The following is a 22963-nucleotide window of genomic DNA, read 5'->3' as shown; positions in this document are numbered from 1 at the left end:
ACACACGAATCTACGTGCACTTGTCAAAACTATTACTTTTCTGAAAATCGTCGATACCATTGGCTGTGATGCAGCCCCAAACGTGTACTGATACCCACTATGTTTCACTGTAGATGTCGTGCATTGACTGTAATACCGTTATTCTCTTCGTCGTCGAACGAACTCTCATTGATTGCTGCGAAACAATTTTAACTTGAACTCATCTCTAAAGATCACAAGTCTCCATCTTTGATTTTTTCAACTGTTTGTAGTCCGATACTTTTGGTTCTGTTACCTCTTCTTAGCAACATTTTTCGAACAACTATATGTCTATTGAAACCTCTTCTTCCTGCTAATTTTAGTTTTACTGTTTTCAAGGTAACATGTAGAGCTGTATTAACATGGTCATTGACAAGATCTATACTAGACCGTTGTCGCGTAAAGGGAAGATATTGTGATAATACTTAACATAAGTTTTAGAGAGTTTCGGTTTTCTACTATTACCATCGTCAAAGTCTTACGTACAATTTTAAGTTTTACTGCACATTTTTTGCATGGAGTATCATTGACTGGCCAAAAACTTTGATTTCTAAACGATTACAACGCTGTATTTCAGTCCTGAGAGTAATTAATGTGACAATACTACTACTCGGCATAGTATGACTGTCTGCACGTTTATAGGTTTTATACTAGCGTGGTACTTTGTGAATGGTTGGGTGACAATCAATCACGGTGTAAATTTTGACTTGTTGTTGTTGTTTGTAGTTAAGCACAAAGCTACACAAAGGGCTATCTGTGCTCTGCCCACCACGGGTATCGAATGGGTGGGCATATATTACGAAAATGTCATGCAGTTCATTTTGACGTGATAAAGGGGTGGAGTTTCGTACTTGTTTCTTATATATTTTTTCTTGCAAGCAACAAAAATTAACGGTAACTAAACCTATTTTATTATATATATAAATAGTAGTTATGTTTCAACGATGGGAAACTCTAAAAGCAACTGCATATGTTTTGTAACACATTAAAGTACTGATATACCAACGATGGATGATTATGAGGACAATTCAATATATATTTACAATCTGTTAAGCGCTGTCAGTAGTTTAACAAACAAAAAATATATTTTTTATCTTCTTTGATATGTAGTATATTTTTATATCAATGAGAAAAATAGAAAAATTAAATCAAGGTTTGTATCCATAAAATATACACATTCAAATCCTTTATTAATTCAGCTTGTAGATTTGTACCTAACTCCTCCCACAGTTCTGGAGCTAGTGGTATCAAACTTAGTAGGTGGGCTCGGGTGATTCGCGGGTTCCTAATCTGTATGACGTAGCTCCTAACCAAGGGGGTTCCAAGAGAACCATATATAGTCCAGATAATCACCCAGGTATGATGTAGTCTGGGAGTAGGTTTACAGGGTCGCTGAGCTAGAATCTGACATCGCATTTTGTGTTCCTGTTCTCTCCACCCTCGGGATTCCAGGGTGCCATGTTTGAAACTGTGTTCAAACTCCTACTCACAAGCTAGCGGGAACAAACTTGGTACGCGTGTTTAGGTATCGTGGGTGGGAGTGATAGCGGATTTTTCTTTTAAATATCGACCACTCCCCCTTCGATTTGCTGTATAGGTATTTGGGGATAATGAAGGATATGTAGATCGGTATCGTGAATCATGTAGGGTCCCACGAACCCCGCAGTGGAGTGCAGATGTTTTATACTAAGATCCTTATATTAAGTATAGATCATACCTGTGTATCAACATCGTAAACAGAGAAATAGCTCAATATATCTTGAGTAAGTAATATTATAATTATTTTCAAAATAAAGCTAGTTTATGTTTTTACATCTGGACACAAGGTACTCATATGAAAATAGGAAGAAAAAACAATTTTCGAAGAAATTCCGGCTACTCCGCTTAATACAGATGGAATGGTTCTCCAGTGGCTCAGCGGTATATTGGAGGCTTATAATGGTAAAAACCGGGTTTCAATACCTGTAGTAACAGATTGCACATTGTGTAGTTTTGTGTTAAAAACAAATAAACAAACAAAATCATACAAGTGTGTCTCTTACAACTCAATAGATATATATGCAGATATTATTATATTACAAAGTTTTCTTGACTCTATTGAGAATTTTCAACATTATTCAATTGTTATAACGAGATTATCAGATGTTCTAATACTAATGACATATTTCATAGTATTTCCTCCTGATAGAATTTATCATAATAAAACGCAGAGTTTTCACTAGAAAAGGAATATCTGATTCATTTGATAGTATCATATTTTTAAATGAAGAGATCGTTTTAGATGCATTTTTCTCAAGCTGTATCCGGGTATTTTTCTTATAGATGATAATTCTAGAGTACATGGGCTTCGTTATCAAACTAATTCTTTTTTTTTCCTTTGGATATGATAGCCAAACCCCCCCCCCCAAAAAAAGAAAAAACAACAACAAAATTTTGACTACACATGTACCATTCCCTATTGACTAGACATATACCATTCTCTATTGATTAGCCATGTACCATTCTCTATTGATTAGCCATGTACCATTCTATATTGACTACACATGTGCCACTTTATATTTACTAGACATCTACCATTCCCTATTGACTAGACATATACCATTCTCCATTGATTAGGCATGTACCATTCTCTATTGACTACACATGTACCACTTTATATTGACTAGATATGTACCATTCTCTATTGACTAGACATGTACCATTTTATATTGATTAGGCATGTACCATTTTATATTGACTACACATGTACCACTTTATATTTACTAGACATCTACCATTCTCTATTGACTAGACATGTACCATTCCCTATTGACTAGACATATACCATTCCCTATTGACTAGACATATACCATTCTCTATTGACTAGACATGTACCATTCTCTATTGACTAGACATATATCATTCTCTATTGACTAGTCATGTACCATTCTCTATTGACTAGACATGTACCATTTTATATTGATTAGGCATGTACCATTTTATATTGACTACACATGTACCACTTTATATTGACTAGACATATACCACTTTATATTAACTAGACATGTACCATTCCCTATTGACAAGACATGTACCATTCTCTAATGACTAGACATGTACCATTCTCTATTGACTAGACATGTACCATTCTCTATTGACTAGACATGTACAATTCTCTATTGACTAGACATGTACCATTCCCTATTGACTAGACATGTATCACTCTATATTGTCTAGACATGTACCATTCTCTAATGACTAGACATGTACCATTCTCTATTGACTAGACATGTACCATTCTCTATTGACTAGACATGTACCATTCCCTATTGACTAGACATGTATCATTCTCTATATTGACTAGACATGTACCACTTTATATTGACTAGACATGTATCACTCTATATTGACTAGACATGTACCACTTTATATTGACTAGACATGTACCATTCCCTATTGACTAGACATGTACCATTCTCTATTGACTAGACATGTACCACTCTATATTGACTAGACATGTACCATTCTATATTGACTAGACATGTACCACTCTATATTGACTAGACATGTACCATTCTATATTGACTAGACATGTATCATTCTCTATTGACTAGGCATGAACCATTCTCTATTTACTAGACATCTACCATTCTCTAATGACTAGACATGTACCATTCTTTATTGACTAGACATGTACCACTTTATATTGACTAGACATGCATCACTCTATATTGACTAGGCATGAACCATTCTCTATTTACTAGACATCTACCATTCTCTAATGACTAGACATGTACCATTCTTTATTGACTAGACATGTACCACTTTATATTGACTAGACATATATCACTCTATATTGTTTAGACATGTACCACTTTATATTGACTAGGCATGTACCATTCTCTATTTACTAGACATGTACCATTCTCTAAACAAGGAGATCGTTTAGACAGCTTTTCTCCGGGTCTTATAGATTACAATGTTTATCTTTCCATAGTTATATCTTGATATTTTTGTCTTGAAATGATTTCTCATCTAAAAAAACAACAACACACACACACTGAACATCTTTACTCAAGTTCAACAAGTCATACATGGGTAAAAAATGCAATTCCCAACTAGTTTAAACTGAATTTGGTTTCTACGTTCTGCTTGGCTGGATTTGTAAACACTGTCCCGTATTGCTAAAGGCTCCCTAACACTGATAGTACCACCAGTATCTAATATGTCTAGCAAGTGGTGTACTTACGAACAAACGTATATTGGTAAATAGGACGTGGAAAAGCTGCATCTGGACTACTAGAAATATTTCTACACTTTGGTGAGCTGTTTTGTTTGAGAGCCAATAATGCATTTTGAATAGTTGAAGTGAACCCTTGGACTTCCCATCACTGGAATAATTCTCAAGGAAAACAACTCGTTACTATCCAATACATGTTTCCACCAGAATAAATTTGAAGGATAAATTCAAAACACAAAATTTTCATAGAGCAATAAATCCCACATAAGCATTTCTATCCCACTAAACAGTCATGAAACAAAGAACATTACATAAAAACATGATACCAAATATAAGATTACGGTGTATATTTTGTAGAGAATGTCCTTAAAAACTGGACACATCGTTTAAACTGCAAGTTTCTTGTTTGCTTGCTTGTTCCATGTGTGTTTTAAACTGTAGGGACAAGAAGGTGTTGTTGTTTTAAGAATTTTATGCAGAGCTGTCTGTTATCTTGGGTTGATATACTATAAGGATATAACTGGTCAAAAATAGCCTCTACCAACTCTTAGATTGTTCTTGACTGACCGAATAGTGAGATTTGACCGTCACTCTTATAACACGCCGATGACCCCAAAGTCCAGATGGCGTTTTATCGGAAACGGGTCTCGATCCATGAATCCTAGGATTCACAGTCTGACCACGCTGAAGGCCATACGGCCCCAGGAAGTGGCAGAAACATTTAATGCTGCTTCTCACGTCACAGCTTAATTATACGTTAAATACTGTGATCGCGCTACTTAAAATTGTGAAGGAAACTACTGATAAACCTAGAGTTCAAAGGTCACATATGATACTAAGGTAATAACTGCAATCTAATAAACGTGTTCATGCATGATGAACATTGTATAAAAATGTGCTACATTGTGTTTCAGTTATTAATTTGTCGATAGTGCCCAATAAACGTATTGTGCATTCGAGCAGGCAAATAGAAACTAGTGTTGCTCCATAAGTCAGTTAAAGAGCAGAATCAAATTCTGTTAGAGGGACTCGACAAATCGAAATACACGCCTTATATTACAAATTTATGTCTGGAAAAGAAAACAGTCCTTGTTATACTGAGTTTTGTTTCTGGTTTCAAACTATTTTGATCAAATTGTGTGATACTGTTCAGACAAGTCATGACAGATGAAACTAACAGCTAACTATACATACACTGTATGTTACAATTGACGTTTATCAGGCAGTTTATAATACTTGGGTTTGTTTTCAGTTTTAAATCATTATAACTGCACAGTGGAAATGTCTGATATTGGTCACTTATGTTTATAAATCTAAGCAACCAGACACAATAAAATTATCAGCTCTATTTGATCGAACATAGTTTATTGTAGCACACTATATTTACTTTGTACTTAAAACACAATGAATATTACATTTAGTGTAGACAGAGAATCCTATCTCATCTTTCTTTCATATTCTTTCTTGAGGTTAAGCCAGTCTGACAAGACGTAAAAGACTATAGTTGATATTCATACTACTTTGATCAAAAATACAATAAAAGCTTTAAAATGCCACTGTTGATTATTGTATTTGTATTTCTATAGGTAGAACGTGCAAATATTCGAGAAAAAATAAAAAGGAGATATGAGCATTGAAAAACCTAAGAACTTTTGTACACTTACGTACCTAAAGCACGTGCAGCTCGTGCATTCATGCATGAACTTTGCTGTTTGTTCTTCTTAGCCGAGTTACTTCATCTTTTGGTTCGACCGAAGACAAATGTGATGACTCTTTCAAATGGTTATACTTAATTCTGATATATATATATAAATATATAAATGTCAATAATATGTTGATATGCTTTTAGAGTACAAGCAATGACCACTTACATTTGTTCAGAGGATTTTCTTCAGCAATAACAGTGAGAATACATCAATACTAAATAAGGTTAGGACTAAAGGAGGTACAAGTTTTGTTTTATGAGTTACATTAATGGAAGTTAATTATGAAGCATCCCTCTTCTGAAGATTGTGTTCGAACTTGAAACACTAATGAATATTCCTCTTAGAAATTATTTACAAATGAAATGTTAGGGCTAAAGTTTATGATAAAAATTATATTAACTAGAGATTGTTTCCCACATTCCTCTTAATTTGCTCATTGTGGATTTAAAACAGAGGCGTATTAAAAGGAATGTGGAAAGAAAAACACCTGTGTTTAACTTAACTTTTATCACATATTTTAGGCCTATTTGTTTTTATTGTTTCGCCTGCTTTCGCACTTAAACCGTAATTATTAACATACGATATGTTTGATTAGCTTGCCACTGGATGTTAAAATCTAAAACACTGTTTTACAAACAACCTTGAAGTCTAGATATTATGAACATGCAAGTTACAAGGTTTTAATGTCTAATTTACATGACGTGAACACATCGTTTTTACATGCCTTTATAAACATGCTGCAAAAATAGCTATTTGATCGTTAATGGTTATCCTGTATTTTTGTCTTCCTAATCGATGTTAAACCATAACATATTGTTTAATACTTGTGTAATAACATGAAACATTGTTATGTACACCTTTACACCTGTGTGTTTTAATCTGTCTTTGGAAGGTGAAACATTAAAATATACTTATAAATTTAAGTGTGTTGCAACATGAAGAATTTTCTAAGCAAGCAGTATAACTAACACTTATATCAATGTAATTTTACAGTTCTACGTGATATGAGAAGAAATATTGCTTTAACACACCCGGGCATTACAACATAAATATTGTTTATATGTGTTTCTTTAAACATACGTGATACGAAATGAAAACAATTTTTAAAAACTTTTTAAATGATGCATGTTATAACACACAGTTTTGCTTTATTTGTTTATTTAAATATTCGTGATTAAACCTGTTACTTGTGTTTATTTTCTTTTTAAGCACATAGCAATATTTTTATAGTGGCACTTTATATATGTACTTTACAAGAATCAATTTTTTTTTCACAGAGATTCTGTCTATATTTCACTAAAAACATATATTCAAAGAGTTATTGAAGCGTTCACAAACCATTCTAAAGATCTTATTTAAATAATCGAAGGATTAGGAAACAAAAACAGATCGGAAAAGGTAGATCAGTAATCTCCAAGTGTTTGCAAGATACTAACGCGTCGCGAATCAAGTGACTTTGATAAAAGAGAGAGATTATAAATAGCTGTAAGTGTGAATTGTCGATAAGTGAAACAGTCACAGTACTTCGAAACATGCGATCTGCTATGCTTGAGACAGTATCGTAAATCTCATATCACAACATTTAGGTCATGTGAGAATGGTGTCAGGACATGACAGATGTTCGTATTGTTAAGAGTGTCAGTGACTTAACTATAGATAATTATGGCTATATGGGCAAGGCAACATCGATGGAGTCAGTATAGCATGCTCTCCATTGATAGGGCTAGAATATATAAACAATGTTAAATAAATGATATATTTAGTTATATTTTACTCAACAGAGTGAATATTTATATATGATTTGAAGTATTGTTAGCATTAATACAACTAACTTATTCTTCTAAACTGTTCAGCCGACAAGCTGTTGAAGATACTGAAAATAAGTATGAAGCCCAATTTATCACTCGTCACTGAGTTATACTTAGGAGAAATTCCATTTCTCATCAGTAACTTTGGACAAGAGCAAGCTGAAAATAAATAAATAAAAATACCAGGATTTTTATATAATCCTATATAAATACAAGTTCACTGCAGCAAAATACAACTAAAAACATTATTTATATATAATAGATATAGCCCTCCACTGTAAGAAACCTAGTCTTGTTTTTTCGATCATTCTTGCCTCTTGCTAAATTCTCTAGTCTATTCTCCACGAAAACTGTTTCCTACAGCCGAAAATCTCTTCAACATGTATGGTATGTCTCTTTCAGAGGGTGATACAGGACATTCTGTATGAAAAACTTACCTCGGTATATTTATCCTGTCAGAATATTGTTTTCTTTTCTCGTATCTGACCTTTATCACTGATGAAATAAAAGTTTCAAGTCTTTGACGAGTATTGTTTCACACCATTCAACTTTCGTTTCAGTATTGTGGAATAAATACAGTGTTCCACCATTATTAGAAGCCTATAGTTGTTTTTTGATTTGCTTTTGTTACTGATGAATGGTAAAATTCCCCCAAACCGGTATTACTCAGTGATAAGTAGTGAATCGGCACTTCATATTTATTTTCTAGGTTTTTGGTAAAAACGATATTTTGTATGTAATCTTGAAATAATGTCGGAATATGTTTCTGATAAGAAGATAAACGGTTCATATGTGATTGTGTTATGTCATCAATACAAGACTGTGTTTGGTTTTATGGTGTGAATATGATTTAGGAGACAGGAAAGTAAAACAACTCAGGAGTGATCGTGTTATGTCAACAATACAGGACTGGGATTGGTGTTATGGTGTGAATATGATTTAGGAGACAGGAAGGTAAAACAACTCGGGAGTGATCGTGTTATGTCAACAATACAGGACTGGGATTGGTGTTATGGTGTGAATATGATTTAGGAGACAGAAAGGTAAAACAACTCAGGAGTGATCGTGTTATGCCAACAATACAGGACTGGGTTTGGGGTTATGGTGTGAACTGCATTCTGTAAGTTAAGGGTGGGGTCGATCTTTACAGTACTTTCATGACTAGATTTTCATAACCATCTGAACACGTTTCAGGGTGAATGTTAGAGATTTTTGATTAGCAGGCCAATGTGTTGTTCCAGAAAGGTAATGTTTCCTTTGTCAACGCAGTACCTTAAGTTTGATTCCCAACAAACATCTTGGAAAGTCCTGTCCAGACTTCAGATTTTTACTGAATAGTCTTTGGGAGTATTTGGAGAGGTTAATTCGAAAGGCTACAACACAGTCTTCTAGTCGACGCTTTTTAGCCGAACGTTTGAAAGAAGAAGGCAAACAAACTGCACGAGACAGTATACAAAGTAGCTAAAGTTATTCAGGGCACCGCCAGTGTTGCAATGTATTAGGACTGCGGTCTTCTATGATTAAATGCTAGTGTAGTACATTTCTTCTATGATTAGGTGCTAGTATAACTCTCTGGAAGAACAGTGTGCATTTTCTAAGACATTTAGAAAGAGAGCCCAGAAAAGTAAAAATATTACGAAAATATTTAGTTGAAAGCTTTTATATTGTAACAATTACAAATTATCCACGTGGGTATTCCTACTTAATGTAAAAGATATAAAATTACTTTAGACACTTGCTCCCTCCACTCCCAGTGGGACAGCGGTAAATCTGAAGGCTTATATGCTAAAAACCAGATTTTGATACCCGTGGTGGGCATATTACAGATAGCCCATTGTGTAACTTTGTTCTTAATTCCAAGCAAACAAAACTTAAACTTGGTTATGCTTTTAAGAGATGGTGTTTGTTAACCTTTAGTTACATATTTATAAACTTAATAATTTATGGCTTGTTATTTTAAAAAAAATGTAAGTGTACACAGCTGATAATTCATTACATTTGTACATGTTTAATGTATGTCATTTTTGCTTTATTTTTAACGCTGTATTCTTTTGGTAAAAATATTACAAATTCTTATAGGTGAACAAATTATTTTAAACAGTTTCACATCATGTGAGTGGTAGGTATAGTTCATGAAAAGTCCTCTTTCATGAAATATTTTGTTTCTGTTGTCGTTTAGCCAGAATTGTTTCTATACATACGACGAAACCTTTTCTTAATTACATTTAGGCTGAAATGTTAACAATGAATAATAAATGTTTCATGAAAAACTTAAATTTTAAGTAGGCACTATATAAAATAATAACGACAAAGGGGCAAGCATTTAATACTACAAGGAAAATTATACCTGAATGCAATTTCAAAAATCGATGTGTCATTATAATATTTTATAATTTCTTTTCCGGCACATTGTACTATTATATCAATATAGTGTCATTATATAGTTATGTACTTGGCACGTTTCACGTTTCGAGTGTTCTGTTGTGATATTAAATACTTGTTTAAGCGCATTTTGCAAATGCTACCCGCCCTGGAAAGATAATATCCAATTTTGTCTTCATATGTGGGCATGTGTTGAGTTGCAATTTTGATGGTGAATTCACTTCAGGATTTATTTTCCGTAATTGTGTTCCAGTAGTATTGGCAGGTAGCTGATGGAGTTTTTGATGGAAGTACGGGTGTCAGAGATGTCCAAATGTTGGTAAACAACCAAATAAACACACAATTAAAAGGACAACTCCTGTGCTCCAGTATTTCATTAGGGTAGCTGGTGGAGTTTTTGATGGAAGTACGGGCTGTCAGAGATGTCCAAATGTTGGTAAACAACCAAATAAACACACAATTAAAAGGACAACTCCTGTGTTCCAGTATTTCATTAGGGTAGCTGATGGAGTTTTTGATGGAAGTACGGGCTGTCAGAGATGTCCAAATGTTGGTAAACAACCAAACAAACACGCAATTAAAAGGACAACTCCTGTGCTCCAGTATTTCATTAGGGTAGCTGATGGAGTTTTTGATGGAAGTACGGGCTGTCCAAATGTTGGAAACCAAACACAAGTACGTGACAACTCATTTTGGTGTATCGGGGTTTATAATGGGAAGATTTATGGCATGCTATCAAGAAACAATTACACCATGTAGTAACTGCTATATGCATAACACAATATGAATTACCATTCCATTAGCCATGATCTTAGTATAGACTTCAGTAGGAATACTAAAGTAATTATCAATGCACAAAAGGTAAAAAAACATACTATATTTTAATATGACTAATTCGGTAGTGGTCCTGTTTTGGGATAAGGAAGCGTAACAATGAAATAACATAAATATTTTGTGTTGCTACCGACGGACGAATGTACTGCATAACGATAAACTGAAGTAGTATTCGAATCACACGGGGACAGAATAATGCCAAGTGTCATAATTCCATGATTTTTATGGACATTTTGAATAAGAAAACGAACCGACGTTAAATGCCTTAACCCTTCTACGTGATTTTAAAGAGACTGACACGGCCATACACGGCTGAACATATTTGACTTTGAAGGGTGGGAGCACCTTATTTTTTATGTTAGTCGTGACCAGAGAATTCAAAACTGAAACAACTACCGGATTATAAGTGGGGTGCTAGCCGTCCCTAATTTAGTAGTGTAAGACTAGAGGGAAGGCAGCTAGTCAATATCACCCACCGGCTACTATTTTACTAACGAATAGTGGGATTGAGCGCCACATTATAACGCCCCCACAGCTGAAAGGGCGAGCACGTTCGATGACGGGGGTTCGAGCACATGCCCATAACGTCTTCTGCTGTCTGATCTAATCTTTGTCCCGAAGATGTAGAGAATGTATGAATGATCTTTCAGACAAAGCAATTCAGTCGATCCTACTACTCATTCTCCATAGATATATCATGAGTGAAACTGATTCGTTAACAATATACAGAGAATAAACTGTGCTCATAAAAGTTTGTATTGTTCACTAAGAGTTGATTACATTCATCTATGCAAAAATATCGTAGTTGTTTTTTTATAACTATTCATATAAACGTCCTTCCCCTAGTGAGGCATTCCAATAACCGTTTTCATTTATATAAGTAAAATTTAGACATTAAAATCGGACAATAAACAGTAGTTAAGTCAACAATGTTTTTTTTAAAATTAACTTGAACTCCACACAGTAGTAAAACATGACTAAATAAACCTAACATGGGAAACATAAAAACTAGAAAATAGTTTCACTTTTAGAAAACTATTTCAGGATTCTGAACTAGAAAGTTCTCGAGAGCTAATGTTGGTACGTTTTTATGATAACTGTATATCAGTCTCTAAGTTATATTGGTTGTCACAGCTTATAGTACAAATTACCGGTTAACACCATTTAAATATTATCCAGTAAGTTTAAAAAAAACAAAAAAAACTTTTAAACAAATAACCATTTAACCTTTCGATGGTTTAGAGATAGAACAGACAGAACCACACGTGAAACTTATCCAGCAAGTTTCAATGCAAACAAATAACCATTTAACCTTTTGGAGGTTTAGAGATGGAACAGATAGAACCACACGTAAAACTTATCCAGCAAGTTTCAATGCAAACAAAGAACTATTTAACCGTCTGGAGGTTTAGAGATGGAACTATACATGAAAATTATCCAGTAGGTGTCAATATAAACTTGAAAATTTGAGCAAACAAAACAAGACGAACGGGAAAAGAATTTGTTATTCTAAAACATCATTGTAACCTGTTTGGATGTACTCTACCCACTACGAGTATCGAAACCCGATTTCTAGCAGTTTAGGTCTACAGACATACCACTGTACCACTGGGAGGAGAGAAGAAAGTGCTTTCAATTATCAGAATAAACTATCACTGTGAGGTTCAAACGCCCCCTCATGATTCATAGAGGTCCAATTGTGCCAATCAAGCTCCTCCTTTATCGCCAGTTTCTTCTATAGCTATCCTAAGAGGGCTCGTACCGCAAGAAAAAAAACTAACCCTAAAAACATATGATACCTGAACACGTATGCCAAGTTTGGTCCTGCTAGCTAGAGCGTGATGATATTTACACAGTTTCGGACATGGTGTCCTTGGAATCCCAGGGAGGAATGGCAGGAACACAAAACCCTATGCCAGATTCAGGTTCAGAGACCCTGAAAACCTGTTATTCGACCTCTATTATGCCTGGGTGACCTTCTGAGGGCGTTTAGTTCTCCTTTATATCTCCTTGGAAAGGGTTTACGCCGTACAGGTAAGGACCCTCTCTCCCAGGCCACCACTATTCTGCCAGTCAAGTTTGGTTCTGCTAGCTCCAAAACTGTGGGAAGTGTTAGTTCGATATACGTACATATAAAGCTAGAAGCTGATTTAATGTAGGACATAAATTTTGTTCTCCTTGTTAGCAAAATCACGAATCATTTCCCATTGTTAAAATATATATATCAGTGTTGTTCTCTTTGTTAAACAGATCATGAGCCTATTTCCATTGTTAAAATAAATATTAATTTTCTCCCCTTTGTTAACAAAATGAACTTTATGATAGTGAGACTTTACTGGATGACTTATCGTCAATGGAGGTATGTATTTGTGTATTGATCATTGAGGTAGTTAACTAAATTCATGGTATATTTATATAGCTGTGAGAGTAACGGTATAGTATACACTTCTTTCATTATATTTATGGAGTTTCCCTTGTTAGGTGGCTATAATTCGAGAAGTGGTTCTATATTAATTATTTCTAAAAAAAACCCAGTGGCACAGCGGTATGTCTGCGGAATTACTACGCTAGAAACCGGGTTTCGATACCCGTAGTTGGCAGAGCACAGATAACCCTTTGTGTAGCTTTGTGCTTAACTACAAAGAAACATCTCTTCTAAAAATATTATAAAAATACTTCAATAATTGACGTTTTTGTTATATTTTTCTTTTTATGTACACCTATTTTTGTTGTTCGTTATTGTGTTCTATTACTAAATAATTCATTTTATGTTTATCGTCACATATAAAAAATTTTTTTGGTATACATTAGCAGGAAGTTGAGATATTCGTGCAATCGTCAGCATTAGACCAAGTCAGTAATAACAGTCTTAAATGTCGTTTAAAAGTATTCATGAGTTCATATTTCATAGTTGTGAATCTCTTTTCACTCAAAACCGTTATAAAAATGTAAGAAAATGCAGAAAGTTTTTTTTTATAGTCTAAATGTATTGAGTGTCTTTCATTGAAAATGACAACTCGAATTATATTTTTTTCGAAGTTTAGAAGCAACAGTGTTGTGTAAGCTGTAGATTTTTTTGATTTTTGTTGAACAGGCGAAATGCTATCTTTGATCCTAAGTAATACTCAGGCTTCACCAGCTGATTCAGTGATTTTAAAATCGTTGGCACGCACAAATTGGCCACCGTTTTTCAATGTGCGACTGGCGATGTTTGATGCGGAGTCATATCGAGAGCACGTTCATCATTCAACAAAAATCAGTAATATATATCGACAAGCTACACTGAAAAAAAGCGACCATCTGATTAGATTCAAAGTTTGTAAGCCGTGTTGTGTTTGCGACAGAAGACTGAACAGGCAATGCTGAAGTATAGAAAGTTTTAGCTGTCATCTATTTACTTAGTTTCAGATCATCATTAATATTTATTATAAAATGTAGTTAATTTATATCCTTGGGCAAATAGTTTTACATTGACGTAAGTTTTCTACTCACAAGGCCATTCTAGATGTATGTTTGGTTAATCTTTCGGTTTTGTGTTTGAAATATGATAATTTTTTTTACATTAGATGACAAAGTGTATATATATATCCAATGGAAACTGTAGTTTCAAGCTACGTCAGTGCTCTTCACCTGATTAGATAAAAACGAAAAGTTTGAAGGTTTCCTAGCTAACTTTGGAACGACTGTAAGTTTATCTTCATAGGTTTTAAATAAAAGATGATTCAAATTACGGCGTTATATTATTTTATTTTTGTCTTTGCGTAGTTGGTACTTTTTCTAATTGGCTTGACTAGATTTCTAAATAGTTAATCTGTGGTATTTAGAGCTATGGAAAACTTGTCTATTTATACTAGGGAAACTTAGGATTTTTTACATTTTTTTTTAGAATTTTCACGCAAACTACATAAAGGTTATTTGTCCATAAATGTCCATAATTTTGAACTGCTAAAAGGAAGACAGCTAGTCAACTGCCCAACTTCCAACTCTTGTCCTTGTCCAATCGGAATTTGACCGTCACTCTTATAGCACACCCACGGCCCAAAGTGTGTAACTAACAACTTTTACATAATTTATTTATGCTCAGATTTTTCTTTATTTATGGTGTATTTATTTGTTTGTTGTTTAGCACAAAGTTACACAATAATTTACCTGTGTTCTTCTCACCACAGGTATCGAAACCCAATTTTTAGCGTTGTAAGCCCGGAGACTTACCTTTGAGTCACCGGGAGGGTGGCTTAATTTATGAACTGTTATTAAAAATTATATGGGAGTTGAATGAATGAAGAGTTAAGCAGTTAAGAACTTGAATGGTTAAAAAACAAGTAACTCCTGCATTTCACACACACTTGTGTACATGAAGTGTCTGAACAAACCAAAGCACATGTTACCTATCTTGTTTTATCTTAATATGCCTAACAGGATCTCAAGATTAAAAAAGTGCGATAACCCAAGTGCTTTCGGAAAGTAGAACTGAAGGTAGATCTTCCGATCGGCTATCGGATTTCTTATTTTGTGAGACTTCTTTGTATTATGGAAAGGATGGTGTGATTCACAAATTCTTATAAATAACGTTCACACTGAAGCCAAACGAGAATAACAATGTGCCCTTCTTGATTAGGACTAACTAATCCATAGATGTAGCAGCAAATAAAAGAGGATCGGAGCTTTAGTTAGGTAGGATGAACTGAATAGTGTAAGTGGTGAGTTGTATGCAGACAACACCATATTTGTAAATAAAACACTTAATACTTCATTGTTTAGATCTTTAAAGTATTCACATTGTATTATAGGACGAACTTTAAAAACAAATTAAAAGAAATGACAGGAAATAATGAATTCCTAAATGAAAATAGAACTGAACTTTGACAATTAATTCCGAAAACATATATTCTGGTCGGTTGACTTTATAGAATCACCGTGTAAGGAGGTTTAAACCAGTGAAAGATAAAAGCTCCTTAAAAAAACACGACTTTTCTCGACAACTAAAAGAAATGCGGAGTCCACCAGTCAAGAAAGAGAACCCTACAGTGTAACGAGTCTGTTCCTATTCTAAGAAATGGCCAATTACGTCTTCAACCCACCCTCCTGGGGGGTGACTACACAAAAGGAAAGCATATCGCCTTGTACAACTGACTAAGGGATGGTAAAGATCACAAAGATTGTGACACTGTACAATTTCACAGTTACTGATGTCGAAAACAAGCTTCAGTGTGATTTTTATTTTGATTACTATATATATTACTCAAGTTGAAATAGGTTTAAACGACAGCTTTATACTTATTCAGTTACAAATTGATTAAACAATGACAAAAGAGATAAAAATACACGAATATTTACGAGAATTGACGAGGGAGAATGATAATTAGGGTAATTTGCAGTAATATTTAACCAATCGTGCCTCACATGCAGGCGTGCTATATAAATTACAACAGAAGCGTTCGGGGAGACCGGTTATTTCTAATAAGCCTACAATTACGCTCCGAGTGGCAAATTTGAAAATTCAGTTCTTGAGCTTTAATCCTGACTGATCTTACCTGAAACATTACTTCTGAAGCTGTTAATCAAATTAAACACTTGAGTTTTCATGAAAATGTGTATTTACTATTTTTTAAACGGGATCATTATTTGCTAGTATTGCTCTATATAAATAGTAATGTAATAGAAGGAATTATTAAGTATTTGTTCATTAAATTTAGGAAAATTGCAATCAAGAACTTTATTTTCTGTTGAATAAAACTGCTCATGATTAAATTAGTGATGTGAACATTGGTTCTAGATTAGCTTCTGCTTTAGCAGCAAATGTTTTATATTATCACGAATAAATCAAATGTAAAGAAGCTCTTCAGGCATTTCAATCTTTATATCAATCCAGATATGTTGATGACTTTTCTAATCTTCCGAATGTATTAATAGTTTCCTCACTTACCAACAGAGTAAACAATCACACATTAAGCTTACAGTCAAGCATCAGACAAATATTTATTTTCTAGACACTTTGGTTTACGATAAGGAAAGTGCATTTCTTGGATAATTATTATCACAAAACGAATTTTCTTTTTATGCGCAGTTCACTATATTTGTTTCGGCGATTTGCAAAGTTAATCTAATAGATATTTTCCTCAAGAAAGTTTTCTTCTTAGTGACAATTTGAGTTACTCATTGATGTTTTTGTTGTTGTTTGTTATTACGCACAAAGCTACACAAAGGGCTATCGGAATCCGGTTGCTAGCAGTATAAGTCCGCACACATACCACTGTGCTACTGAGGGGCATTACTACTTGAAAAAACAATACCACCACAAAATTTGTGTTAGAATAAAACATTTCTCTATCATTTCTTCGTTGTTTTAATTACCAAATTTATCAAGTAAAGAACTACCTCCATAGTTCAAATTATTAGCGTATACATTCCGACGAAAATAATCTTGTTTGTGTTTTTCATACATAAGATATCGTGATATGAACATGAAGTAAATATTGACTAGCCTTGGACATGCCAATAGAGAAATTTAAATTATGTATGTCTTATGTTCAAACTGAGACTACGGCATCACCTCAGAAATGTAACCTTTCTCTTGAAGTATTTTGGAGCTATGTGCATCACTCAACTTTTCTAACTACAAACTCAATAACTACAATGTCTCAAGAACAAAAGGCACGTTAAGAACGCACTATATTGACACACACTGATTCGAGAACATATTCCAGGATTTGGGGAAGAATAGCAGCGTTAGCATGAAAATATTTTTATAATATTGCTGTCAATAACTCACCGAATTGTTTTTTTTCCCTTTGTTAAATTACCCCTACTTCCCGTTAAAAAAAGCTTTATATAGTGTATATTTAAAAGTCGATAAAGGACGGGGTAGAGAAAGAAAGATTAATTCGCTTACAGGACTTTATAAAACTAAGGTTTACCAGGTATGTCAGAAAACTTGTCCGATCATCCATTATAAATACATAAGAAGAAAAAGCACGTCTAACACTCATTTGACACAGTATTTTCAGAACCAAACATAATAACTCAAACCATTTTGTTGTCTGAAGGTACCACACTGACTTGGTAGAACACGGTTAGGCACATATAGTCAGATACCATAGTTGTTCATTCTCAGAAGGGGCTTTAGCAGACAGATATGTGGATATACACGGTCAAAAAAAGGCATATCATATCTGTTTCCTTCTCCGAAAGAATCACAAAAAATGGTAGGGCTTTGGCAGGTAGATATGTAGATATACACGGCCAAAAAAGCATATCATATCTGTTTCCTTCTCCGAAAGAATCATAAAAAATGGTAGGGCTTTGGCAGGTAGATATGTAGATATACACGGCCAAAAAAAAGCATATTATATCTGTTTCCTTCTCCAAAAGAATCACAGTGACTTAGCACAGCTCTGTCAACTATATGTTGTTGACAGAACAGATCGTTTGTGTGTTTTTTTTTTGTTTTTTTTTTCAGGAGAATCACAGTTACGTCTGGCACAGCTCAGCCAGGTATGTGTAGTTAACAGAACAGACCGTATGTGTTTGTTTTTTCGGAAGAAATACAGTAACTTCGTATAGTTCAACCAGATACTGTCAAATGAATTGACCATATGGGATCATTCTTCGAAACAAAAGCAGCTGTTTTGTAGAGTTCAGCCAAATATATATTCATACATAATGAATGGCCGCTCGAAGGACCTATATGACTTGTTGAAAATTAGGCGGGCACTTAATTGATTGAGGAGCACGAAATATAAGGGTTTCTATGAATCTTGCTAACCGGCCGATTAAACGGGAAAGATTTTCGAACTAAAACATTAATCTTGTGACATAAAGAATTCTAGGAAACACTAACATTAGAAAGTAAAGATGATTAGATGAAAGATGGATCTTCGAATTTAATTATAAAAACTTTTAAGAAGAAAACCTAGAGACTAAAATTTATACAAACCAAGACTTGGGATTTAAAGGTGCTTATCAACTACTAACAACAGGAACTAAAACATTCTAAGAAAGATAAAAATTGGAAACCAAGAACCCTAATGATTGGAGAAAAGAATCGTAATAAAAAGCAAAATTTGGGAACAAAAAATGCTACTAATAAACTATATTTAGGAATTAAGACCCCAATAAAAATAAATTGTTTGTTTGTTTGAAGTTAAGCACAAAGCTATACAGTGGGCTATCTGTGCTCTGCCCACCACGTGCATCGAATCCCGGTTTTTAGCGTTGTAAGTCCGCAGACATACTGCTGTGCCACTGTGGGCAAATGAATAAATAAAACTTAGTATCGGTATTCAAGTGCTCCTACGAAACTACTCTTGAGAATTAGGAACCCTTATATAAAAGGGTCTTAAGTACTCGTAATGAAAAATGAATCAAGGTATATAAAAGGTACCTTGAAGTCCAAAGAATCCTATTCTTGTGAGTAAGGTGTTCCTATAAGCATTGTCTTGAGTTATAAGGTTTGTTTTAAGTATCATATTTGGATCTAAGAATGATTTTGATAACTATAAAGCTATTAACCATAATGTTGAAATATAAGAAATCTTATCTATTACGATCTTGTAAAAAAAAGAATTTCCTGTTAAGACTGGTCTTTTAACCGAAGAACATTAATTACGTTCAATTTTGGAATCTATCTAAGCACTCATAGCGGCCAATTTATCAAAACGTTTTTATTATATAAAGTTACTGTTACTTTCTGCTAAGTGTCCTAGCAGAATAATGTGGTTTTGAAAAATAAAATGAAAGTGAATACAGACATTTAAATTTTTATAACATGTGCAAAACAGGTATTAAAATATATTTAAAAAGTTGATTAGATTTAGACTGAGGACTTACAAAACTAGAAATTGGGGTTCGATACCCGTGGTGGGCAGAGCACAGATAGCCCATTGTGTAGCTTTGTGCTTAACTTCAAACAAACAAAGATTTAGATTGTGAAAATCATTGTTTCCAAGACAATGAACTTATGCCACGTCATCCAAAAAACATTTTTTAATAATTTTGGAAATTAACTAGTATGAATTATAAATTAAAGAGTACATAAGTTATTTCATTTCAAAATTAACTCATGGTGTAAATAAAAAAGTGTTTCTACAGGGTACATATTTAAAAATATTCTACAGTTGTGACTAGAAAAACAAGTTTAAAGATGTTACAGCTTATACACTTGAAAGTTCACTTACAGAATACAGAGCTAGGGTAATAAAAATGTTACCAGTTTTATATGGTGTAACTTAAAACTAAAATATATATTCAATAAATTTGAATATTAGAGAAGTTCGAGAGATCGGAATTATATAAGATCCAACATGCAAAGTGTCTCAAAATGCCTTATTCATCACTGCATTCAAAAATGTTGTTATAACGTTATTCCGATGTGGAAAAAATCAACAAAAACAGAAAAGAAACGCGTACCCATGTGGACGTGCACGCACATTCTTAAACCTTCAATGGTTGAAGTTATCATAACATCAAACCCGTAAAAAAGCCTACCAGTGTTTCCACCAATCGTTCTTGAACCGTACACTATAGTGTTAAATTGTCTATTCTAGAGTCTTCTGTCACTTTACCGTTTTTTAAATGAACACTACTGTCAGATGTAAGAATGTGAACTATGGCGTTTAAAGCACGACAGAGGTTGAGAAAGAAGCGGATTATAAGTAAATTGAGGCTGACGAATGAAATGTTAATAAGTTAATATCAGTAAGCTATTAGCAGCATAATATGTTATTAGTTTCCACAAAAAGCGACAGGCAACTCAATTAGAAAACGGCAACTGCGAATAATAGTGATTTTAAACAACAATTAAGTTTTTAATAAAGGAGGGTGAACAGGTTTTGCGCGCGCAAACAGGCAATTTGTGTTTTTTTTTCTGTCAAGGACGGCATGCTTGAACAACAATTCCAGAGAATTGATATTGAAGCGGCTGTGGAAAGTTGTATTTGTAGCATCACAACTGGCTTTAAAAAAAAAGAACAACCTAGTATAAAGAAGCTTAAAGAGCAATAAAGAAATTTATCATATTTAACAAAGACTATGAAAAATGGTGTATATTTATCTTCAACACTATTAGATTACGTTGGTTGGTTTAGATATGATAAGGTTAGACTACAATTTTCTTTCTGAACACCATTAGTTTACGTTTGTTGGTTGTAATCTGATAAAGTTAGATTACGAGCAACAAAGTGATTTTTGTTTTAGAACATATTTTACCACTGGACCTCCTGCTACTGTCAGATGTAGGACACTGTGCTATAGAGTTTAAAGTTATTATCTTATATTTATTGCACATACTATTACCTTTCGTGGCCTTTCCGTGACGGTGTATCATAATGTTTACGTTACTTCTTGAAACCTAAAATTATTTTAGATAAGAACAGTTTACTAGAATGTTTCAAAATTCCTTATTGAACTATCTGTTGCTGTTTGAGTTAGGAAGCATATTATTTTAATACAATAATAGGTAGGTAAACAACGATTTATAAGCACAAGGAAGAATTCTATTGATGGTGCAACATACCACATGTTTCGACAGAACATTGATCTGTCTTTTTCAGGTATAAATCGTTGTTTGCCTACCTATTATTATTTGTTGCTGTAAAATACGAGAACAAATATGTTGAAACTTACCTTTTTCACAGTAGTTTCCATCATAGTCAACATGGTTGCAGTTACAGACGGGCCCAGTGTCGGTGCTGATGCAAATGCCCCCATGTTGACATGGATCATGGTGCTCACACGATGCCAAAACTGTTGCTCGGACACCCTGCGAATGAGTCATCTCCTGTCGTTTAGGCATTCCTTCTTCATGAGCAAATATCACGTTCCTTATGGCTCCTTTAAAATGTGGCTCGTACAATACGGAAGGGAGTGACAAGTAACTCAGGTTGGAGCTGTACCATGCAGGTAACCCCCCAAAGTAAAGATCGCTGTTACTGGAATGGTTGCCGAAAAGGTATTCAATGCCCCGAGAAACCCGACTTTGAATGTCACCACCAACTCGTAACAGTGTCTCCTCCCCATTTCTTGTGACTTCTACATGATGCCATGCTCCATCATGAAGTCTATTCCCAGAGGTCAGAAGAGCTGCTCCACTCCCTAAATTAAACCAACATAACAGTCGATGTTTTTTAATGAAAACTATTTGAGTTTGGTAACTTACATGAAGTAACTAAGTTATAAAGATCGTAGACAATGGGTACACTGTGGCGGGTTCTTCTTTTTTTTCTATTTATTGTCAAAGCAGTGGGGTTTGTTTTGGAAGGGTCCCCCACTTCATACGCACAGTTTAATAAATGGTACACGGGACTGAATGGAACATTATCCTTTGATTTTCGCACTGAGGAACCTAAAGGACTCCTTTTTTATATTGATGATGGAGGTATATCTGACTTTTTCGAACTGAAACTTGTAGAGGGATCTATAAGGCTTCGCCCAATAGAGGTATTACGTTACATAGTTCACGATTAATAACCACATTATTCAGGAGTACTGACTATAAAACAATGATCGAACAACTTATAAGTAATTGACGATATTATTTTTTATATATTTTTGTCTGGTACATAAGCTCATACCAAGGAGCTAAAAGTAATAAACACTGCTTGTACAGACTCTCTCCTTCCTCGAGTTTCGTCACTTACATACCCAGGGAAATGGAAAGGTTCTTTGTAAAACAGTCTTGCCTTCTTGACGTTGGTCACTTACATGCTCATATGAAAACGGTAAAACTCCGAACAGAAATCAGTCACTCTGTACGTGACGTTGGTCAGTTATACGTCTAGAAGAAATAAAAAAAGCAAAACCATTAATTAGAAAGTGAATCTCCAAAGGAAAGATGTAAGAACAAATATATATATATATTTGCTTTAGAGGCAAACTTAACAAAATATTTATGGATGTGTGTGTATATATATACACACACACAGAGTAAGCCCGATTTCCCCAAAGATCTGGAGAGCCTTTTTGTTGTTAAACATGAACGGCAAATCCTTATGTCTAAT

The 22963-nt window shown here is 34.2% G+C and overlaps 1 protein-coding gene across 1 annotated transcript in view; it reads right to left on the bottom strand.

Annotated features, from left to right (window-relative positions):
- LOC106457652 (neurexin-1-like) overlaps positions 1 to 22281 on the bottom strand; it is a 206004-nt gene extending 183723 nt beyond the window's left edge. The window contains exons 1-2 of the mRNA XM_022383663.1: positions 22263 to 22281; positions 21591 to 22100 (exon numbers count right to left, since the gene is read on the bottom strand). Coding sequence (XP_022239371.1) covers positions 21591 to 22100; positions 22263 to 22281 — 529 coding nt within the window. The remainder of the gene's footprint in view (positions 1 to 21590; positions 22101 to 22262) is intronic.
- Between the last annotated feature and the right edge of the window lie 682 nt (positions 22282 to 22963).

The sequence above is a fragment of the Limulus polyphemus genome, unplaced genomic scaffold (genome assembly GCF_000517525.1).
Source record: "Limulus polyphemus unplaced genomic scaffold, Limulus_polyphemus-2.1.2 Scaffold357, whole genome shotgun sequence".
NCBI lineage: Eukaryota > Metazoa > Arthropoda > Merostomata > Xiphosura > Limulidae > Limulus > Limulus polyphemus.
This window is presented reverse-complemented; position numbering and strand designations above follow the sequence as displayed.